The sequence below is a fragment of the Clinocottus analis genome, unplaced genomic scaffold, assembly GCF_023055335.1.
Source record: "Clinocottus analis isolate CAN_PGR_092001 unplaced genomic scaffold, fCliAna1.0.p SCAF_15, whole genome shotgun sequence".
Lineage (NCBI taxonomy): Eukaryota > Metazoa > Chordata > Actinopteri > Perciformes > Cottidae > Clinocottus > Clinocottus analis.
The window spans coordinates 9,855,039-9,879,429 of NW_027175876.1; the positions used below are offsets into that span (position 1 = coordinate 9,855,039).

The window sequence follows — 24,391 nt, forward strand, 5'->3', positions numbered from 1 at the left end:
CACACATTGCATGGAACAATAATTGGACTGCATAGTGTTTCTGGCAGGTGAGCGAGGCTGATCTGGCTGCTGGTTTTGGACAGCACCTCTTACAATGGCTGCTGCTTCAATAGGAAGACATGCAACCAGAAAATGTATATGTGTGCACATACATGTGTGTGTGTGCATGTGCGTGTGTGTGCGTGTGTGTGTGTGTGATATTATGCCATGCCCACAGGAGTAGAAGTCCATACAATCAGGCCTAGAAATGTGTTTTCGCATTTCTCTCAGAACGCATGCATGCATGTGTGCGAGTGTGTGTTTGAATGTGTGTGTGATGTTATGCCAAGGGCGTTGTGTAAAATCCACTCAAACAAACAACTTGAAGAGTAAAAAACAGCTTCCTTGGACCAAAATTGTGGCCATGGGCAATGTGGAGTGTGTATGTGTGTGTGTGTGTGTGTGTGTGTGTGTGTGTGTGTGTGTGTGTGTGTGTGTGTGTGTGTGTGTGTGTGTGTGTGTTGGCCTGAGGCAGTGTGTGTGTCTGTGGCTGTGACGAGTGGATTGCTTCATGCCTGGACGGACATGAAAGGTGGAGCGAGAGAGAGAGAGAGAGAGAGAGCATGCCCACACTCACACTCACACTCACACTCACACTCACACACACACACACACACACACAAAGTCTTTTTGCCATCATACTAATGTATGGCTGCGTAGACAAACAGACTTGCACCCATCTCCTTTCATTATTAACCCAGAAGACACAGACGCACATAATCATTATGAATTACGATGTTGAGAGTTCTTCAATAGTGGAGGGAGGAGAAGATTATTAAGATTTCACCTCCTTGGTTTGAGAATAATGTTTTAAAATGGGACATTTAAACCACAACGAGGATAGTTTTAGATCATCTGCTCATTGCCAGTAATATGCATGCTCAGAGAGGAGGATGTCTTTGCCCTCATGATCTAACTCATTGTTCTGCTGTGTTTGAGTTTGGACAGTAACAATGGCACTTTCTTTCAATGCATAACTACATTCAAATAATGTGTCGTCTACATTAAACAGTAGGACTGCAATTCATAATTATTTTCTTTCTGAGTAATGTTTTTAAATTTAATATTTTAGCCTATAAAATGTGAGAACCTTGTGATAAAAAGTCTTTCCCAATGCCTGAGGGGACATTTTAAGATTGGTTCTGTCTGACAAAACAACACGAAGATTTTCAATTTAGAATTACAAAAAGGAGTGAAAATCTTTTAATCATTTAAAAGGATGGAACCAAAAAATGTCTCACACTTTAACTTGAAACGTTGCTTTTTTTTTGGTGGTGCGCTGTGACAACAGTACCGGCGCTGCCTCGTATGCAGTTGAGTCTCTTTGCTGCCAGCAGACTCTGAAGTGTTAACTTTGCATTTAAAGTTAGAAGCTGCACCTTTCTAAGCACCCGGATGTTTCACATGCATCTCCTCACTCTGATCTTTAGAATATTAAATGGGTAAATCTGTCTGTAACAGCAGAATGACTGAATGGAGCACATTCCTCCTTACAGACTGAAGCTGATTTCATTATAGATAAATCAGATTCATCTATTAAATCTCTCTCTTCCTTTCTATCTGTCCGTCCCTCTCCATTTCGCTCTCTTTCTTCCTCTCTATGCATTTCTTCCCCCAATTCTTCCTCCATCCCCCTTTCATTTCAAAGCCTGCCCTTTACTTTTTAACTGGGTCTGTCTTTCTCGATTTCTGTCTTTCCCCGTATTGGTCTCGTTATCTGCGTAATATAATAAGTATGCACACAGATGAGTGGGGGAACGAGAGAAGAGAAGAGGAATAAAAAGCAGTGGACAGTTAGAAAGAAACCAAAGGGGAAAGAGGAGAACAGAAAAAAGGAAGTGCTGTGTTAAAAAGCTGAGTCCACCAGAGCAGTCACAACAAATTCATCTCTCTCTCTCTCTCTCTCTCTCTCTCTCTCTCTCTCTCTCTCTCTCTCTCTCGCTCTCTCTCTCTGTCTCTCTCTCTCTCTCTCTCTCTTTCTTTCTCTCTCTCTCTCTCTCTCTCTCTCTCTCTCTCTCTCCATTCTTTCGTTTCCTCTCTCGCTTAGCCTCCGATACAAGCTGGCCACAGTAATACAATAAAGAACTTGGCTCAGCTCTGTTCGCTGGTACGCATGAGTGTGTGTGTGTGTGTGTGTGTGTGTGTGTGTGTCTTGTGTGTGTGTGTGTGTGTGTGTGTGTGTGTGTGTGTGTGGGTGCGTGTGCGTGTGTGTGTGTGCGTGAGGGGTAGACGACACCTCTTACTCCCTACTCTCTGTCTCATCATTGCAGCTGTTCCACAGAGGTGTGTTTCAATATATCACCCTGTCACACACACACACACACACACACACACACACACACACACACACACCCACACACACACACACACACACACACACAGTCCCTGCTTAATAAGCAGTATTCAGAGCTCCTGGGTTTATAGAAGCTGAAACTGCACTCCTGCACAAAACTAGTCTCTTTCTTTCTCTTTCTTTCCTTTGGTCCTTCTTCATTTCTTTTTCTTTCTTCCGTTCCTTCTGCCTCCGCCGTCTTTCTTTTTTGTTTTGTTTTACTTGCTTCCCTCTATACAATATATGCTCTATTTTGTCCCTATATTTATTTTTTACTTGGACTGCAGTACTGTTCTTATTAATTCCTTCCCTTTCCTTATTCCCCAATTAATTTATTTTCTTGGCCCTCAATCTGCTCCTCATCCTTTAGACAAACATGAAATGAAGCAAGTGGCTACCTCAAAAGAAAAAAAAGAACAGAAAAGTGCTTGAACATAATCGTGTTAAACTAGTAGGTTTGCAGGCTCCCAAGAGCTAAACACCCCAAATGTTTAACGCCACTGATTGTTAAAATCCGTTGATTTCTGCCAATAAACAGCAATTAATACCAATGACCCACAGACGGTCTAATAATTAAATGAATAGTTTGACATTTTAGGAAATACCCTGGTTTACTTTCTTGTGGAGGAATAAATGAAATGATTTACAGGCCTCCCACTCGCGAATCTGGATCTTACTGGAACTTGTTGTTTTTTTTGGACTGAAAAGATATCACATGTTAATGAGTAAGTTTTGGGAGGTGCTGGCTGGTGGACTTTGCCAACTTTGGATCGAGACTTGCTTGCTTTTTCTCCTTTTTTTTGTCTTTTTTTTTTTAGTTAATCAGCTGTAGTTACATCTTGAGCGTGCAGACATGAGAGGGACATTAATCTTCCAGCAAAAGAAACACACATTTAAACTATTTCTTTAAAGATGAATGATATAAAAATGAATAGTTACCATGAGATTTAGCAAAACACCCTGTAAGAGAGTAAACACCGCAGGGAAACGTCACATCTTTCAACTGTCATGGTGGTATTATTCTTTCCTTAGCTTTGCTATTCTCTGCCCTGACGAGTTATTACACTGAATGTGTTTTTGTCCAATGATGTCCATACATGGATACAACAGAAAGCAAAGAGAAAACATAAAAGAGAGAAGAGGAGGAAAATGGACACCTGGATGAGTCCTGAGGCTCTGCAGGGGGAGGAGAAAAATGAAGGAGGGGAGAAGGGTGGGCAGTTCCTTTCAGCTGTTCCCTCATATGGGTGTGTGTGTGTGCCGTTATGTGTGTGTGTGCGGTCCATATGTGCATTAGTGCTGGAGGAGTTGAACAGGGGGTCATACCAGATGGACACACACAAATGACAGATTCCACCCACAAGCATCATGTGACCACAATTCAGCAGTTCTCCTGATTGCATGCTATTCGACACGCAGTATTCTCACGTTTAAAGCTGCAACATATGAGCAGGAGACGCTTCGGCCGCGGAGGAACTGAACTGACACGTTCTCCAATTCAGCAAAAGCAACTAGTCCACGGTTCTTTGATTTAAATGACACGATTTCTACAGTTATCAACTCATGTACACGACACGTGTCGTTGCTATCTACCTGTACATCAAAGCAGGTGCTCCCACTTCGATTGCAGATGGGACCCACCTGCTGCAACATCCCTGACTGGGATGTGGCCAGGAGTGCAACGCGTCCAAAGGTTTACGCCCGTATAGAACAGTGCAGCATTTTAGGTAAAGTTTTAAAAAGCCTGCCGCTTATCTAAGTGAAGCCTGCAAAGCTCTCAGAGGAAAATTGCGTCTATTGACCCCGATCAACCTCTCACTCACTCTCAACGCACACACACTCACACACCCCTCTTTATATCCCCAGCACTCCACTCACCACTCCATTCCTCATGCAGTAAACTTGCTCTTTGTTTGTGTGTGTGTGTTTTCACCTGTGCATGCGTGTGTAAGTTGAGGTAAAAGGTTAAATGATGGCCATTAAGCTTCATCTCTGAGTTCACTACCAGCCAACCAAACACCCACACACACACAGACAGAATATGATGAGGGTGGCCTCTGTCAGAGTGCAGCAATTGTCTCTCCTCTTCTGTTTGTCTCTCGCCTGTCATTTAGGCAAATTCAAATCACTGAATGCATAATGAATGCAGTAATTGCACCACTAAAGTAGCGGTAAAAAAAGAAAAACTGAGATCACAACAAGCTCCTCATTTTGTTGCTTCTCAATTTTAGGTTTCAAACTCTTGTTTGGTTAAGTGATTCGAGAGAGAGGCGAGCATTTTCATGTTTTACAATTCCAGCATAAATCACATTTTATGCCGCTGACTATGTCTCTGTGGATCTGCTGTGACATGCCATCGACACATTTCACAATATTCACTCTCTCGGCCCTCCTGCTGCCTCCCGGGGAAGAATAAAGGAAGAGAGGGATGAGAGTGAGAGGGTTACAGATAGAGGTGACGAAGAGATGAAAGAATAAAGTGGTGGCTGAAGTCATTCCATCTTCACAACTACAGATGAGAAATCACAGAGCCATTTCCTTGTTTCACTATGTTTACCACACAAAACGTGCGTGCATGTGCGCATGCACGTGCCTGTGTGTCTCAGCTAATGCCTTCCTCACTGACTAATTGACTGACTGACTAACAAGGAAGTAACTGGCTGACTGACAAACTGTCTCATTTTCTCCAATTTGAACTTTTACACACACAAATACGCATAAACCATATACACACAGTACACACAGTACACACACACACACACACACACAATGACTGAGTGGACCCTGTGTCAATCCCAGCATGCCTCTCTGCTCCGAGGCAGCAGATTCTGTCATCACCACAGTTTCTGTCAAGCCGCATCATCGGTAGCCGTGGCAACTAATTAAGACCTGCCTGTCAGGCCTGTGGTCAGTGTGCGCGTGCGGCAACATATACGGACGGACAAACACATCCGTATAATTAACTATCTGTCATAAACAGACACACACACACACTTACTTTTGTGGCTGCAGCTACTGTATCTGCCAGAATGCATCAGCTTTCCCAGCGTTACTCACCACGACTCTGCAGTCATTAGTCCCACCTCCACCCACCTCACACATCCACTGAAATCCTGGTGGAGACCTAGTGTACGTGCCATTTGTTTTATTTAAAAGTCCTGGTAGTTGTGTGAAGTGAGTTTTTTTGTACATGAGAGAGTTGATCACAATGCTTGTGTTAGTGTGAAGTAAAAGTAGCAATACTTAAATGTACTCCTAAAGTACTCAAAATGTCCTTAAAGTCAAAGTATCGAGCTCAGCATTATTTGATTATTACTGATGCATACTTATGTGGAAGCCTTTTAATGGTGTTGTTCAAAGTGGAGGTCTTTTCCACTATTTGATGTACTGAAACGATTGATTGATAGAAAGTGGTAAAACATAAACCTGGAGCCTTGATAACGGTTCATCAGGAATCCAAGAATGTCAATAAGGAGAATGGATAATAGACTTGATATCGATGAAATCCCATCAAGTCCCATTCTGAGTACAGAACAAGTAAAGTACTGAGTTACTTTCCACTACGACTGTGGATATTTTCTTTACTTTTGGTCTGTCACTATCGCTCTGTGTCAACTCCCAAACAAGCGGCTAATACATACATTAAATCATGTTTAAGTCTCTCTCCCCACTAGTGAGCGTCCACATCCGTCCTCACCACATTAAGCAGTGATGCAGCTTCACTGTGGGAGAACTGTGTGTGTGTGTGTGTGTGTGTGTGTGTGCGTGTGTGTGTGTGTGTGTGTGTGTGTGTGCGGTCAGTAATGAGGTGTGACTAGTGCGTGTCAGTGAAAGTTGAGTGATCGGCGTAATGAGCAACAGAACATGGAGGAGAAGAGAGACAGGAGATGGACAGGGGAGGAGTGTGTATTAATACCTTCTTCATAGCGATTGATTACACCTCTGATGGCAGTCTTTGCCTCGAGGCAGATGTTTGATAGGTCAAAACAAACAATGACTGCTTATAAGGGAAACTCTTCTTCTGGCTTAAGGAAAATTACACCAGTGTTGTCGGGCTGAAACGAGGTTCGTTAACTAGATTTATGTCAGTTAATCAGTCCATGACTGGTATGATGAACCAACGGATTGAGGGCTGCACAATATATCAATCAGAACAATCGGTTTTATTTGTATTACAACTAATGCGACACTTACTCCCAGTAAATTCTTGTGTTATATTAGTTCCGCTCACACTTGTGATGCTTCCCCGACTTCATGTTTACCTGATTGATTGCTATTTATTGGAAGCCGCCACAGATATTTCCTCACTACTGATATACATGTAAATAAAAGTGTACTAGCTTAGATATTTCTGAAGTGTTACTGGTGCAACTCAATTCAGAAAAGGACGAGTTTGAAACTCGGGCGTGAAGAAGAGCGTAGAAAGACCTTGACAAAGAAACATAGTAATGGATTCATGAATAGCTGGTGCAACCTAATCTTGATCTCTTGTACACTTTCAGCGTGTACATCTTCATATGTAAATAGAGATTCATTTTCACATGTGAAAAGTGGGCCAACTGACATTTTATCCTCCTCTACATCTCCTTGGTTAAATCTAAACAGCTTTAGCCGAAAGCTGAAGAATGTGAAACAGAAACAGGCCCCTAGAAGACAAACAGACAGATTTCACAGCAGAAACCAATCAGTCTCTGCACAGCCAGTTAGCAATGTAAACACACACACAGACACACACACACAGACACACGCAAACACACGGGAACCAGGAACAAAGTCCTTTTCTCAACTCTCTGTGCCCGTTTGTGTAACTGTGGGTTAACAACTCGGATTCATCGTCTCTCTGCTGGTCAAAGAGTAACCTAACTACAACATCAAATCATTTTCTGGTGTTTTCTCTGCGCGGTATCGTCAGCGAGTGTGTTTGAGCACGAGACAGAGAAAAATCCAAGACCTGCATCTCATCAAACCAGGATAACTTTCACTCCCTCCCTCTGTCTGGCTGCTGTGTTATCAGCAGATATGGAGGAGGTGAGGAATGAGACCGTGCAGCTGCAAGTGTTTGTTGTGTCAGTCTGCTCTGGTCAGCTCTGTTCCTGCGTCGTTCCTTATCCCACTTCAAACAGATGGTTCTGCTTCTCTTCACCACAGACTTTTATCTGCCTACTTTAATTCTGTGGAATTTATTTACCTTCATTTTATAAAGGATTATAGTCAAAGTCGGATCAGGTTATGGTCTGTAACGTACATCTAAATAGCGTCTTATCACGGTTATGACTTCAGGCTGCTCTTCTGCTTCCCTAAATTCTGTTTTGTTCCATTGGGTTTCAAATAATACTTCAACTTTTTCAGAAATAAGGACAAGTTCAGCTAAAAGAATCAATAAAGGGGACAGTAACACTCACAACTCTTTCCTATTTGTACATCAAATACAAAACTGTGTATCCGTGGAGCTGCTAGCCAAGCCATATTTTAAGTATGTGTTGCTTCACCTCTCAAAATGGTAAAAAGTGTAACTTTGCGAAGCTGACAGCCATGAAAACAGACTGGTATCAACCCTACCCTGGTTGTTAGTGATGAGGTTCAGCAGAGACCTCATCACTGGATTCAATTTCCATTTACAGGGTTCATGAATTTAAGGAGATTGAATCCAGTACATGGCAAGTAGAAATGCTGCCACTGTTCACGGTCTGAACCTAGAAAATAATAAATCAATTTCACTCCTGTTACGCTCTTATTGTAGATATTATTCAAAATAGAAAACAACGCTGCTTTAAAAACAATTGCAAGGTGATTTTTCTCATCTGCAAATCCTCATTGAACACACGTAAAAAAAAGAAGCTCTTTTTAACAATAGAGAACGCTTTCCAAATGATCTTATTGAAACATGCAACAAAGAAAAATGGTATCATCGTCCCAAGATACATTAATATTAAGTTTGTTAAACCATGCTACATTAATAACAAGCTAAATTGATATCACAGCACCCAACAAAAATTATTTACAATTCTCTTGTAAAGTCAGGACAGAGTGGGCTTGTCATAACAACCATGGAGTGAAAAAAAAACATCCGTCAAGCCGCTATTTGTTCACAGCGTTTAGAAGAAGTTAGGCTTCCTAAGGTTTCTCACTTTCACAGGATGCGTTGGTTGCGAGCAACCGGCTGTTGATTTTTTCTGATTCCAAGAAAAAACAGGCGATATTATTAACGTGACTCATGTTCTGAGGAATAGTAGCTTCATCCAGACATTAAATATAGATGTAACTGTTTGTTTTACAAAAACAAAGTTGAGGATCCTGTTAACCCAGTCACATGCATTGTTCTCAAGTAGATTTAGGTCATAAAGTTGAGAACCTGTTTTCACCACATTTAGCCTGACGTATTTGTTAAGAGTGCATTTGGTTTGTTTAGTTAAACAACATGTGTTTGTGATGACTGACCCGATGAGACAATTATACATCATTGTGCCTCATCGACTAAGACAGATCATTTTTACCATTAGTACCCAAGCTTATTCAAATGACCATGTCAGAAAATTAAATGTTTTACATCTTTAGATTTACAAAAGGTTACATAGAAACTTTTACAGCTTTGTGTATGATTTTGTGACCATATATTTATTACAACAGGCACCAGAAGCTCTAAAATATTCAACTCTTAACTTTTCATCTTTAACTAACTCATAGAACAGTCCAAACATCACATAACTTGGTCTGTTTGAACTTTAACTTGTTTAACATAAATTAAATCTGGCATCTTTGAAGAAAATGACAAGCGAGAAAAGAGAAATGTCCTCTTCCACGGTTGACTTTGGCACCACTTGTAGTGGTGTACAGTCACCGGTAATGATTAAATAGTTCTGTTCTGTTCATACACACATGAGCCAGACGTGAATTCAAAGTGAAAAAAAGAAGAAAAAAAACTGCAGTCGCTCTCCTCCTCCTCTTTCACTCCCTTTTCCACTCCTGCTGCCTCCATTAAAGTCACCCCCCTCCCTCCCTCCTTCAATCTCTCTTGCTCTCTTTGGACCACTAACCTTGATTCACTGTTCTACTCGGCTCTGCCTCAGGCTGGAACATGCATTCACTGACACACACACACGCACACACACACACACACACACACACACACACACACACACACACACACACACAGACACATGTACAGACAGGCAGATTTACGAGCAACAACACAGTGGCATAAGCTGAACGCTGAACGGGAGATATACACATGTACTTGACCATGTTAAAGTAGAAGTGGTTAGTTTGGGGCCAGTTTGAGGGGAAAGTGTGGCTAACCGAAACCACATGTGGCTGACTTTCTCTAGCTCCATCCAGAGGTATGTGAGCATCTGGTGTGTGTGTGTGTGTGTGTGTGCGTGTGTCTGTGTGTGTATGTGTGGAGGGGGAGGTGTGATAGCATACAGCAGAAGGAGAGGCAAAGCTAGCCCATGGCTGTGGACTTTAACCTCTATCTATCCAGGGAACACTTGTGTCGAGCAGACACGCCGTTTGTAGCCATGCTGCCGCACACTCACAAGGTTACACACTTGGGAGCTGTCCCACTGTAACTACAGCTTTCTGCTGGTGGCCACTGCAGCAGTCACAGGTTAAGTGCTTTGCTAAAGGGCAAAGTTATAACAAGTACAAAGCTGTGCTTGCTGAAGCCGCGGCATACATCAGAACCCCTGTCTGTGTGTCAGATAGGACACTGACCACAATTTGTCTTCAAAATGTGTCAAGTCAAAAATGTTTGCATCAAAAAGCTTTCTTCCGTTTCAAGTTCATCTTAAAGGAAAACGAGAGTGTTTTTCAACCTTTGTGAACCCTCTGAATATGGGTCATCATAACAACTTGATACTCGCCATGCCAGCGCCCCATGCATGATCAACTGAGAGCCCTGTGGGACTTTTTTAAATTTATCTGGAAGATGCTAGCAAATCGCTTTTTGTAAAACTGGCCCCTGGGTAACATGACCGCGACAAAACCAGATTAAAACTAGATTTAAAATGTTTGCATGGTGATGTACTTTTGAGGGAAATCCACTAGCCGGAGGTCCTAGAGAAATTTGAAGGTGACAGACAATAGATTGTATTTTTCTAAATTGTCAACCAAACAATGTTTCCAATTATGTCTGTTCATTGTCGAAGATCCCCTTCTTCCCCCAAGACCTCTCAAACAAGACCAGACGTTTTATACAGAGCAACTCTGCAGAGATTTATAAAAGCTCTGTAGACACAACAACGGATGAGGAACAAAAGAAGCTTTCAATAGTTTACCATTTGTGTACATAACAAGTAAGAGCATTAGAGTGTTCTACAGATTGTCATTGGATGTTTTAATCTGAAACATCTCCATGGAGAGCTCAGCGCACACAGACTGCAGTGGTTCAGTTTCAAACCCGCACTTAACTTTCTACAGCTCACTTTGTAGTGAGGGACTAACCCTACAAGACAGTGCAACGCTGTGTGTAAAGGTAGTATTTTATATGCATGTGTGTGTGTGTGTGTGTGTGTGTGTGTGTGTGTGTGTGTGTGTGTGTGTGTGTGTGTGTGTGTTGAGGATGAGTGTAAGAGACAGTTTGTGTCATGGGGAGGTAGAGCTGTGTCTGCTAACCGTTACTCCGACAAGACAGCTCGCTTGGCTCACACACTAACACACACACACAGAACGGACGCACACAGAGGCACATGAGATGCACGCACAGACACTTTATTTACCTTTGGCCCGATATAGACATAGTGACAGTTAACCTTGCCACTTAATACAAAGAGACATTTTTTTTTTTCTACAAAGACTTAAATTCAGAAGGGGAGTGGTGTGTGCGAGCGTGAGTCAAAGTAAATCTGGCTGAACGGAAAACAGAGCAGAGAGAAAACACTAACAAAAGCATTCCAGAAAATGGCAGAGAGAGATAGCAAGACAGAGAAAGAGAGGGAGAGGGAGCGAGAGAGAGGGAGAGAGACCTTGAGTTAGAGACGAAGGGGTGAGATGGTTGTGTGCCAGCATGACACTGTGGAGAGGAATTTGTTCTTTATTTTTTTAGCCATCAGATAACGCAGAAACGTTGTTTTCTTTGGCAGCAATACCAACTGACTGAGTGAATTTACTTATTTTACTTACTTATCTTATTATATATGAGGTGATTTTTTTCTCCAATAAAGTTTTCCTCAACAAGTATGATTAATTCAGTCATCAATCGACATGAATTCTTTCTCAAACTATTTTGATAATTACTTACATATTGAAGTATTTTTTTAAGCTTATAATTTTCTGGTTTAAGCTTCTCAACTGTGATGATTTTTTTCTCTTTTTTTTCTGTTTTATTTTTTGTAAGCTGAATGTCTTCAGGTTAAGGATTGTTGGTTTAGCAAAACATTAAAGAACAATGGACATTTATTTGTACTACTTTCTGACAGTTTATCGACCAAACAATAAATAAACGTATCAAGAAAATATTAAGCAGATTCCTTGATGATAAAATTGTTGACAGACTGTTATTGTGCGGCCATAATAAGTAACTCGCTTCACTTACTTTGAACTAAATCTAAAAGTGCTGTACTGTTCTTATTTTCCTTTCGTTCCCATGTTACGCCTGTGTTGTCTCGCTCCCTTCACATTTTCCACCTTAAACAGAATCCACACACTTAATCCCTGTAATACAACACTATTCTGTCTGGATTTGAGAACACAAAATCCCACCCTTGACTTTGTTGTGAGTCTTTGGAGGGGGAAACACTGAAACTGGAGAGACGGGGGAGAGAGGAGGTGGGAGGAAGAGGGGGAACTGGAGGTGGGAAGAGGGGGAGGAGGAGGAGGCCAAGAGGGGAGAGAGGGGGAATAAGGAGAACATGAGAATGGGGGAGGGTTTGATAAACGTTGTGTTGCTTTGTTTAGGCTAGTGGGCCATAAATTCCAAGAAAAAGTAGGGAAGAAGGGAATAAGGTGAAATAACCGTTGGGAGAAACTTGAAGGAGAGAAAAGGAGGGAGTCGTACTTGTAAGTGTTTTACAAAAAAGGGAGGCGAGTAGAGAAGAAGTGACTGAACTGCCTGACTTTGCACGGCTCCACCAGACACGGTGGAGTCTGCACAGTATCAACATCACTGGGGAGTGTGTGTGCACGTGTGTGTGTGTGTGTGTGTGTGTTGCACTGGTGAGTATCAACATTTTAAAAAAAATGAAATACTTTTACAATAAGACTCCACCGTTACCTCCCAAAGAAAGCCTATATGTCCTATTTTGGTGTTTTTCTTGGTTCCCATGATGCTCTGCAGCGGTGTGTGTGTTGGTGATTTCAATGCACTGCCTTCTTATCACTGAACGCACTGTTTTCAGCATTCAAGAACATGTTTTCAGTGCTGCTCACTTAAAAACAAGTGGCTTGAGGAAATACGGTCTCAGTAGGTGTCTTGGCCGTAAACACGATAATAGCCGTGAAAAAACTATTGTTCAGTTCTGTGAAAGCATGGAAATAAATCTGAACTGCTGAATGTTTGGAGGTATGAAGTTGCCCGTTCCCTTTGTCAGTGAAGCTGTTAATGCTTCTGCATATTTTAATTTAGATGTTGGCCAGGACCATACTATGGTATTTACGCGTTATGTGTGACCCCCTGAGAAGCATGCATTTCAGTTGCAACGGCCCATTCAAGTAATACTTTTTTGAAAGGTATATACTGTGGTTTACTTCATGAGTCTGTTCTTTGCATGACATGAGACAGAATTATCATTTTTCTATCCACGCCAAAAGTGCAGCAGAGCGAAGTAAAAACAAAATAGCAACGTCCATGTGTCATGTCGCTGTTCCAGACGAATCGGTCGACTGGAACTCGTTGGACTTGGAGGATTCAAAGGTCTGGACCAGGTCTGTCCCGGCTATGACGATTTGTCTTCTAAGTGTGACTCCAATGGAAGTGTTGGAGTTTAAAATCTGCTGTCCTTGCTCTGTGCAAAATGGATTTGAGTTATAGCTTGGGTTGAAATAAAACGTTTTATTTTGTGTGGCTATTGGTCCCAAAGATATTGAATTTGCAAAGCCATAAAATATGAAATAATTCTCACATTCGGGACACTGGAAGCTGCAAATCTTTAGAAATATGAGTTGATGAATAACTTCAATGGCTACTGTATAATCAAATGTGTTGTCAATTCATTTGCTATTGAGTCATTGGTTAATCAAGTATTTCATTGTATTTAATTCAGTCTTTGAGTCCTTGGGCTCGGCTCTCTGTAAAATATCTAAACCATTAAAGTGTAACATGAAACATGAGTGGTGGAATTACTGATTTATGATCACAGACATCAACAGGTTTATGAGCTTCATACAATTATAGTATTTAAAATCTAAATTTTACATCACATTTAGCTGACGCTTTTATCTAAAGCACCTTACATGTTTTGCTCTATATAACATAGACACAATGGGGAGCAATTCAGGGTTAAGTGTCTTGCTCAAGGACACAATGACAAGGACTAGCAGAGCGGAGCTTGAACCACTGATTGAAAGACAGGCATGCTAACCACTAAGCCACAATCACCCCCAGTTTATTGAAATAGGATTGTTTTGGAGACAAAACAGAATTAATCAATATATTGTAAGTTGTAATGTGTTCATTTTCAATATGTAGGAACTATTCATGTGTCTTTATCACAGACTGTGCTTCAGAAAGGCTGCAGAGGACCAACCAGGAAATTGACAGACAGATGTTCAACATGTAAATGTCCGTCTGCTGGAGTGATTGACAGTAGGTGCGTATACGCGTAGGCCAATGCTGTCAGGCTGACCATGTGTCTGCAGTCATCTGCAGACAGGACGGTCACTCACACGCCCGCTGGCTGGCAGACAGACAGACCAAACGACAGATTAGGACGGCAGACAGACAGATAAAACAATGTGCAACATCATTTAGAGGAAAAAGATAGCTCCAGAATATCTGCTAGAAGATTTAAATCTCCTCTTAGAGGACCAGCATCGTGGTGATGTGAAGATACATGGTCGGGGATGGAGATGATAATCTTAATGGACTGGTCATCCGTCTGTGAGCCCCTGATTCACACACACACATGCACGGCCACACACACACACACACACACACACACACACACACACACACACACACTTAAAGGGGGGTTTATATATCTCGAAAGCTTTCTACTGCTCTTGAACTGAAATCAGCTTAAAGAGCAGCAGAGAGGGTTATTGGAAAGGAGTGTAAGAACTGTAAAAATAGTGTCCTTTTAGATACCAGGATGTACATGCTGAGGCTGTAGCAGAATGTCCTCTGGGATTTTATCATTGGACTACACACAGAGATCAGGAATGAGACTTGATATGGTATACTGCACAGAGATTGCTTATGGCTACTTCTGTGTGTGTGTGTGTGTGTGTGTGTGTGTGTGTGTGTGTGTGTGTGTGTGTGTGTGTGTGTGTGTGTGTGTGTGTGTGTGTGTGTGTGTGTATATGTCTGACAGATGTCATCTTAACTGAACTAATGGAAACCACTTCAGCCACTGCCTTTAGCTACATACACACACAGACAAACACAAGAGCCCTTTGGCCATGTCTGTAAAGCCAGTCCACCTGAAGGTTAACATGAAGAGGCTCATTCCTACACACACACAGACACACACACACACAAACACACACACACACACACACACACACACACACACACACACACACACACACACACAGCTTTGAGGTTGAAATAGCCATTGCAAAGACACTAAAAAGACACATGCCCCAAAAAAGTCATACTTCCGATGATCTTCCCATCTTGTAATTTGTTAAAGTTCAGAGAGGAGGAAGACAAGAGAGGGGCAAGAAACAAATGCAGATTGAAGCAAAGTTGCTTGGTTAGACTTTAACCAGTCACAAGGTTTCTCCAAAACTCACAGTGGGGTTGGCATGAATCCAGTATCATCAAACATTTGCCAAACATGTGGAACAATGGCAGAGTTCAGTTCAACAGGAAAACTGGAGATTAACTGTGGATGGGGCATGAAAGACTTGACTAGATGTGGAGGATGTTATGTCTTTGGAGGTATTAACAATTGAAAAGAAAATTACAGAACTGACTATAATATAGATTGTGTGCCTATAAACTCAAAATGAATAGAGGTTTGTCGTAAATACACAGCCAATCAACCAAATCAGCTTCATATGACCTTTATAAAGCTATTCTTTTAAACACGGCACCCTTCTTCATGTCTACCTCATCTACAAACTATCAGGTAAAAACTCAGTCGAGTCAAGTGTAATCTACTGAGATTAGTGAGAGCAGATGTAGAACCTGCCAAATCCCCATTCAAGAACCTGTCCTGCTTAATATAAACTGACAGTATTTCTGCCTCGCTGGGCTTCATTAGGTCTCTATTATTTTTGTATTAAATAATTTGTGTTTTGGAGCATAGCACTCCAAATCCTGTGTTTGACTCCCGTACACATGCAAATGTAAAAATTAAATCAAAGCATATTTTACAGTTTTTAAGGAGTAACCAGAATGTGACCTTTACTGTGGATTTATTTGCCTTTGATTTTTTGTAAATATACACGTAAACAACATATTTGCTTTGATTCTGTCACAGCCAAACCTTGTGGGATACCAAACTCCACAGAGATCTCTCAGTAAGACCCTGCAGTGTGAGAGTATTTTACTAACCTGTCACTTTCACAACAGAAATCAACTTCCTCATTAACAACCGTCCGCTGGGAGTGTGTAAGTGGGAAAGTGAGAAAGACCGATGGGGAAGGGAAGCTAGAGGATATGTGTGAGACAGAATGAGCGGATGTGTCGTTGCTAAAGTGGACCGTTAGAAGAAGAAGAGCGGGGCCGGCTGCTGCAGGAACAAAGTTACCGAGAGCCCCTTCATTGAAGACCAGGCTCAACTAAACAAATAGCACCTGGAAACTTCAAACCTCCTGACAGCTGCCTAACTTCACAAAGACAGACAGGGACAGACGAACACAGCAGGGGAGACACACCGACAAATGGCGCGTAGATTACAAGACAGACAGGTTGGCAGACTCACAAAGAGAGACAGCTAAAAACCCGTACGAAAGCACTTCAACGATTTCAGCGATTAAAAACAAGTTCATCATTGTAGAAATTATTCCCAGGGAGATAAACGTCTTTAAAAGCACTAAAACCATTTTGACATTTAATCAAATGGTTCCAGCCGGACCCAAATAGTTTATGGTCTTACTAAACATCGTCATAGAGCCTAAATATCACTGCACATTGCATTTTAATACCGTCAAATACGGTGTTAGTAATATTCCTGAAGACGCTGTACGATGAGCGTTAAGTCCAGATGGAATGGTTGGTAGAGACATAGGAGGTAAAAGATGATTGTGGATGAGAAACTATTGGATCACTTCACAGGACGTATACACATTGAAAGGGAAATGTTAAGTGACAGTTAAGTGAAGACTGTGGGATTATGACGACGACACTGGAGACTATGACAAAGACGATGGTGATGACTATGACAGATGAAGCTCAGCTCTTGGCTGGCCACTCGTAACTCACCCTTCTCAGCGCGCCCCATGTGTGCTGGGTCCAACAGCAGCAAAGCAGAGAATAATAAAAGAGAATTAGATTGGATAGCATGCGCAGGTGTATAGTCACATATACAAGAAGAAGAAAAAAGCTTGGTTCTTTTAGTAATAGCATAAAAACATGACCAACACTTCAGAGTTGTAAGGCGGCAACTAAAAAGGATTCTATTCATCAAGCCCAAAATATAATCAGTTAAAAAAATAATTTAAAAAAACAGACAAAAGAAGTACATCCTCACAATTGCGCAGCGTGTTGTGAGGAAGAGTGTTACCTGAAAAAGGAAAAATCTAATTATTAATCGATGCTCTTTCTGGTGATTGATGTTGATGTTAGAATTCAATTTATATGTACACAGTTTTTTGTAGGGAGATAGTTGGGCACCAACAAATGTGTTGGTACCAACTTAATTTTGTCCGCAGCAACAAGTATCAAAAACTGTCCAGAATCTTAACATATGACAGACATTTCACACAAATATTTCTTATATTCTGAACAGTTTTTGATCTCAATTCCAATGTTGGGGGACCAATGTGGGGACAAAATAACTGAGTGGTCAGCTTGTGTTTCCTCCTTCAGATTGCAGATGCTGAGGAAGCTTCTTTAAAGTGAAGACAACAAAAAAAAGTTGAAGAAAGCCATAAAGTATAAAAACAAATACATTTTTAATTTACAAATTCTGCTCAGCAGCAGCAAGCAAATGCACCAACAGCCTCCAAAATCATACAAAATTAAAGCAAACACATCGGTATCAAAAAAGATAGTGAGAACAATCTGTTGACTTGCACATGTTCCCGAACACGAACTCTAACCTCAACCTTCACCCTGCACCTCATGGTAACCCTAAAAACAAGTGTTTTCCCAAGACTGTCGTCACCTGCTGCCACTTCTCTCAAACTCTGTCCCTCTCACGTGCGTGGACACACACACACACACACACACACACACACAAGACTACACAACTGGTACTGATGCTGCTCACATCTGTGTGTGTGTGTGTGTGTGTGTGTGTGTGTGTGTGTGTGTACTGTAATGTAATTAATCAACTGAGAGTGTTGATTACTTAATCTGTCATTAGCCAGCCATGTGTGTAAGTGTGTGCGTGTAAGTGTGTGTTTGTGAGTCGGCGGGGTGTTTCTCGGCCCCCTTGTACCGACAGCTGTGACCAGAGCCAAACAGGGCAGAGCAGAGATTGATGATACCGGACTAATACCATCATTCATCAGGGATGTGATATTTCAGGCATTGGGATTTGTTTTGGACGTACTGCCCGCCTTCATTTCCAATGAGACTTTCACACTTTCTTGGTTTCGTTTCCTGCTCGCTGACTGATGATTTACAACATCCACGTAACAGTCTCTACGGGAGCATAACATGAGCTACATTTCCATCAACCTGCTTTCATGTTCATTTTCAAACTTTGCATTAATTACCTGAATGAAAACAACATAATCTAATGACAAAACGTTTGAATATTGAGTTATCAGGTTGCCAGTGTGAAAAGGAAGTGAGGACACCTGATACACCTTGATGTTTCAGTCCCTGCTTCTTCCACTTAAGAGAATATATCCACGTCATGCTGCTTCTCACTGTGCCTTGTTCCACTCCAGAGAGTCCCAACAAATGAGGAATAAAAAGAGTTTTTTTACAAGAGCACAACTAGATGGAGAACCTCGTTCCCCTCTTTCTATCATGTGGATCAGAAGCAATAAAGTGCTGCAACAATTTGTTAATTAATCAATTAGTCAGGCAGCAGAGTTTCAGTCCGCAACTATTTTGATATTTGATATGTTTCTTTTCAGCAACAACTCAAATATTCTCTGGTTTCAGCTGCTCATATGTAATGATTTGTTACTTTTCTCTGGGAGATCATTTTTAAATTGATCTTTTTGTTTTTTTTGCAAATTATTGCAGTGAAGAGCAAGTGAAAGTTTGGCAGTTTTGTTTGAAAAATGGCTAATACAATCAAAGATATATGTTTTGGATATTGAGTAACTGGTTAATTAACCGTCATTTAGGGTCAACGAACCAACGATGACAAGGCATAATGTGTCAGAGATCTGGTTCTTTATTAATAATGGACATCATTAATCATCATGAAGATAGATGTTATATTTAGCCAAAACCGCACTAAACCCTTACAACCTGTTTTCTCATGAGCACCAAAGCGTCCTCTTGTAGCTGATAGAGATTGTGCACAGCATGGTGTGTGGAGTCTGAATCATATGTGTCAATCATGTCATGTTCTCACTTTCCCTCATTCTTAACTCTCTGACAACGAGAGGCTAAAGGTTGCACAGTCGCTAATCAGTCTTCAACACAAACCTTAAAATTCATTCATCCACGCACACACACACACACACACACACACAGTCTAATGAGGGATTAGCAAATGAATTCTCTCAACAGATTAATTACATTTACACACACACACACTCTCATGCTTGTGTGCGCACAGACTTCCTCCCCAAACGACTGAAGATATGAGCCAGTACTTTCAAAGAGATGAGTTTTTTAAATCTATCACTAAATTGAAATCTGTAGAAGACAGACAGGCTCTGGGCAAAGTGGCGTTTGATTTGAAGAGAAGACATTAAGATGGATCTGAAAGAAAAAGGACTGAAGCATTACTCATAAAGAGAAAATTAAAAGAAGCATTCTTTGATTTGGTGCCATTTTACATGGCACGAGTAGAATGAGAAGGCTCTTTCACATGAATCTGAATGAGAGGCAAACATTTCACATGCTCATCTTTGTACCACTGTACTCCGGAGGGCTTAAAAGCATCGGCCTCCCTCTTTCTCTTTAAGTGACAGCAACACACATGAGTTGACACACACACACACACACACACACACACACACACAGATTTGCTCAACAAACACACACAGAGCATGACAGAGAAACACACAGACACACACACACTCCCTCCCTCCTGCCGTTTTCACAGTCTCTTGAGTGGAGAAGATGCCCACGGCCAAAAAAACCAATGGTTGCATTTCTTGTTTTTTTTCCCCTCCTCCATCTCCTCTCCTCTTTTCACTATCACTCTCTCTCTCTCTCTCTCTCTCTCTCTCTCTCTCTCTCTCTCTCTCTCTCTCTCTCTCGCCTTTCTGGAGGAAAACACACCATTTTTTTCAGCTTCCAAATGGAGCCAAAAAGTAATTATAATCAAACCAACTTGGTTCTAATGTTCAAAATATTAAAATAATTTACAATTATAATTAAACCAGCTCAGATGTGGTGTTCAGCAGCAGCGACAGCCTTCTAATTCGTCTGGAGACACTAATGGAAAACAATTATTTCACTTCATTAAGATTAAAGACGCCTGAAATCTGTGTCACAGCTCGATCAGAGAGGAGACAGATTTAGAAAGTTGTCAAATTAACATAAACTCAGCAACACCCGTTCCCATTTATTACACTGACTTTGTAAGCGATAGGCCAAAACAAAACTGCCGCAAAACAGCGTGATAAGAAGAGACAAGGGAGAGGCAGATTTAAATAAATGCCATAATTTATAGTTTGACTTTCTAAATGGGAAACTAGAAGATAAAGAAGGAAACGGGACAGATTTAGAGAAGAATCATCTCAACACAAACTCAAAGTGACTTTGTTCAAATGTGATGGACGGTTTTGAATCCACGCCACTGATTTTCTCGTCCTTGTGTGCGATTTCCGGGAGCAACGGCTACTGAACACGCATCTCTCATTATTGGCTTCTGATCTAATAATCACCACTTTTTCTTATTGACAGTTCACTTCGACTGCAGCCTATTAACCCTACGAGCCGCTTCCATTTAATCATTCACTGAAGTTATCAAACGAAAGTGCTGTCAGTGATGGAAACGGCTGTTAAATCTTGCATGCATTCTGCCCCCTCTCTGCATTTTTGCAGAATGTGATGAATCTGCGTTGTCTTCTTTAACTCACAAATTAGGTTTCACAGTGTAAACAGAGAATGGGGTGGCAATAACCCTTTTATCCCTGGGAATCGAGTCCTTTCATTGCACTCAAATGATCATTCTCCTGCATCTGATTTCCCTAAATTACCACTGTTGCTTGCTTTTATTCAGAAATGTATACTGCAACACAACCAGCGGCAACTTCTCTTTTCCACCCCCCTTCCCACACTAATGATAGCCCACCTCCACTCTCTGTGAAGCAGCATCAAGTCACTAGTATTTACTTGCAAATTAACAGCACTTAAATTCCCAAAGAGGCCTCAAAGAAATTCCACACATTTGTTACCCAGAGGGCCAAATGGCCACAAGGGAGGGAGGGGGAGCTGGGGAGTACAGGGAGGGGGCAATAAAACGTTCACAGATGAAGGGGTAATTAATGTGTAATTTCTATGCAAGGCATTAACAAGCCTACGCGAATACTGAGGCAATACAAAATGACGTTTTTATACTATTACTGGTTATTTCCAGCTCTTCAATAGACCATGGTGTGTCCTTTATTTCAGTCTTATATGGTTTTAGTATGATTTTTAGTTTGGAGGTGAGCTTTCCAACAGCTGTGTGGGTCTCTCTTTTGTGTGTGTGTGTGTGTGTGTGTGTGTGTGTGTGTGTGTGTGTGTGTGTGTGTGTGTGTGTGTGTGTGTGTGTGTGTGTGTGTGTGTGTGTGTGTGCGTGCGTGTGTTGGAGTTCAGAGACGAACAACTGGTGAATGCGTAAATAAAACCCGCGGCAGTCACGCAGACAGAGACACAGGTACAGAGAGTTTTCCTGTGCGGACACGAGAGCTGCAGACAATGTATACGGACTTTGTCAGTCCTGCACCCGAAACACACCTCGGATGCTCCCTTCTGGAGTTCATTTAGGAGACTTTTGCATGTGGCATGGTCCCGGAGCGCTGCAAGCAGCAGTTTGTTTGTGTGTTTGGTCTCTTCCTCTCTCCGCGGAGTGCATACGTGTTTCTGCAGAATAGACGGGCGAGAGGGGAGCGACGCGGGTTCCCGTCTAAAAGCTAAAGTCCAGGAGAAAAGGTGCATCCACGGACAAATATTAAAGAGTTAAATGTCACGGTCGTTTCATTAGCCTCGGTTGCATGTAGTTTAACTGTGACTATTTGGAGTTTCGGTCCATCCCCTCTGCATCATAAATCTTCACAGATGCAGTTTGTATAAAAGATAAAAACCGCTGTATTCAGAATAAAAAAAGCTACTCCTTCTCGTCTTTTCTCTCCTTAAGTTAAATAACGCGATGCGAAGAGAAGACCCGTGCCATCAAACAAGTCGATCGGCGTACCCAGGCTATATCCCCACAACCATTAGGCTTTATTGCATTCTGCGAGAAATAAAGTTGGAGCAGAAGAGGATCATTTGGTTTGCAAAGAGCGAAGAGCTCACGGCGCGTGCGAACCGAACCGACTCGCACAAAAGAGCCACAGTTCCTCTTTTGGAGTCTTCAAAAACGCTACAGACCACAGAGGATGACACGGACCAGACCACCGTGAAAACGTGCCCGTTAGAAGTCCTCACCGGGACACCAACTGTGGATGCTGCAGTCATTGGGTGGTGATCTCCGTGCGCACCGGAACTTTTTTTCCCTTCATTCACGCGCTGCTCGCGAGGCGGCACCGTGGCTACGTGCCGTTAACCGGTGACCCCTCCGCCGATGCACGAGCTGTACATGTTGGAGCCCGATGTGTTTTTTTTTAATGTTCAATTCAGCATTTATTTTTTATTTTTTTACAAGAAGTCCGGAGACACAATAATATCCCATAGATAAATATTGTAAATTAGTTTGAAACCTTCGAGGTAAGAGTTCACAAACCAAACTATCCGGTCAGTGTTTGAGCGAGACCGACCCACTTGGCAAACAGACTGAAATCAAACAAGAGCCGACCGTCTCGCGTGAGCTTAAATAACCTACGACGAAGAAAACATGTTTCGCATTATTGCAAGCAGTGATGAAAAAAAACATTTTTTAAAAACACTCAATGAATCCTACATGTCTCGCATTCGAGGTTTTCTTGAGGTGAAAACAGCCACAAAGCGATAAAACAGGCACGACGGCACATTCCCAACACGGAGCCGAACTTTTCTGCTGCACCTAAACACACCTGTCAAGAGATTCAAACGCTTAACGCGGATGGAGAACACGAGCAAAAATAAATAGTCCAAACTTTCCAAACCCCGGAAACACCCAGAACTGTCTTTTTCCCCGGGTTCGTCCTTACCTGTCGGTATCTGGCCGGAGGCGTAACCAGCCGCCGAAAAGAGAAACAGGAGTCCCAGGAATACGGAGAAAAGTGTATCCATGTTTTTCAAACGTGGCCGTGTTTGAGTCTGTAACAGTTCCCCCCCGGAAAAGTTTTTTCCCTGCGAGTTCTCTCCCTCTTCTCCTCCGTCTTCAGTCTTCTTTATTTTTCTTTTTCATGGGTTCTTATTCCTCTGGTTGTTGCGGATTCAGCCGCTCCAATCTCTCCTTTCTCCGGTTTCTCTCTTTTCGCTTCCTACGGGCTCTCGCGGACACTACACTTTGTTTCACGCGGAGAGACCGAGCGCGAGCGAGAGAGAGAGAGAGAGAGAGAGAGAGAGAGAGAGAGAGAGAGAGAGAGAGAGAGAGAGAGAGAGGAGAGAGAGAGAGAGAGAGGCAGAGCGAGCGCAGCAGAGAAAGTGCTTGACGTCACGAGGCAGGAGTTAATTGGAGAGAAAAAAAACACAAATTACAATGTAGCAAAACATGTATTTCTTGTGGTGTGTTGCCTTGTGTACTGTTTCAGTGTTGCCTTTATTATTGTCAATTTGTTATTACATTATAATTATTACATATTATAATTATATGTATATATTCATAATAAGACTTCATAATGTAAACATAACCACCACTTAACGTTTGACAGTAAATCTAAATTTGAAATCCAACGAGTATTGTTTGCTCCGTTTGATTTTTACCAACTTATTTAGTATTTATTTGATGTACTTGATGGTGGTAGTACTTTACTTAAGGTATATTTGCTTTTAACTTGAGTATTCCAATTTCATGCCAGTCTTGTACTTCATACTACAAATATTACACTTTTTACTACATATATTTGACAGTTATTATAGTTTTTTTCAGTTTATAAAATTTGATTTGCATAACATTTTATTTGTTTATAAGTTTGTTAGGCTAAAGATTATAATAAAAAATAAGCTTTAACTTGAGAAACTACAACATTAAAATGTTACTTAAATGTTCACAACACATCAATGATAATGATCTAATGAAATGTCCGTAATGCTAAAACCTTCTGAAACCAGCCATTCTACAAGATGTGTACTTTTTTTGTTATTTCATTGTCTGATCATTAAAAGTGAAGTTTTGAGTTCTTTTCTCAATTATTATTGTGTTGTATTGTTTAACCTCAACTTAAATGTGCCACATTTGATATTCAGCGCATTAATATAACAGCAAACAACTATTTGCCTCCCTCTCTGTGCTGTAATCTGAGTTTCTTCATTCTTTCTTGACATAG

The 24,391-nt window shown here is 41.5% G+C and overlaps 1 protein-coding gene across 22 annotated transcripts in view; it reads right to left on the reverse strand.

Annotated features, from left to right (window-relative positions):
• ptprk (protein tyrosine phosphatase receptor type K) overlaps positions 1-23,421 on the reverse strand; it is a 104,373-nt gene extending 80,952 nt beyond the window's left edge. For 21 of the 22 annotated variants that reach the window (XM_068577693.1, XM_068577692.1, XM_068577681.1 and 18 more), the window contains exons 1-2: positions 23,111-23,421; positions 16,899-16,922 (exon numbers count right to left, since the gene is read on the reverse strand). In XM_068577693.1, coding sequence (XP_068433794.1) covers positions 16,899-16,922; positions 23,111-23,192 — 106 coding nt within the window. In that variant the 5' untranslated portion in view covers positions 23,193-23,421. The remainder of the gene's footprint in view (positions 1-16,898; positions 16,923-23,110) is intronic. The other variant, XM_068577677.1, reaches the window with a different exon arrangement.
• Between the last annotated feature and the right edge of the window lie 970 nt (positions 23,422-24,391).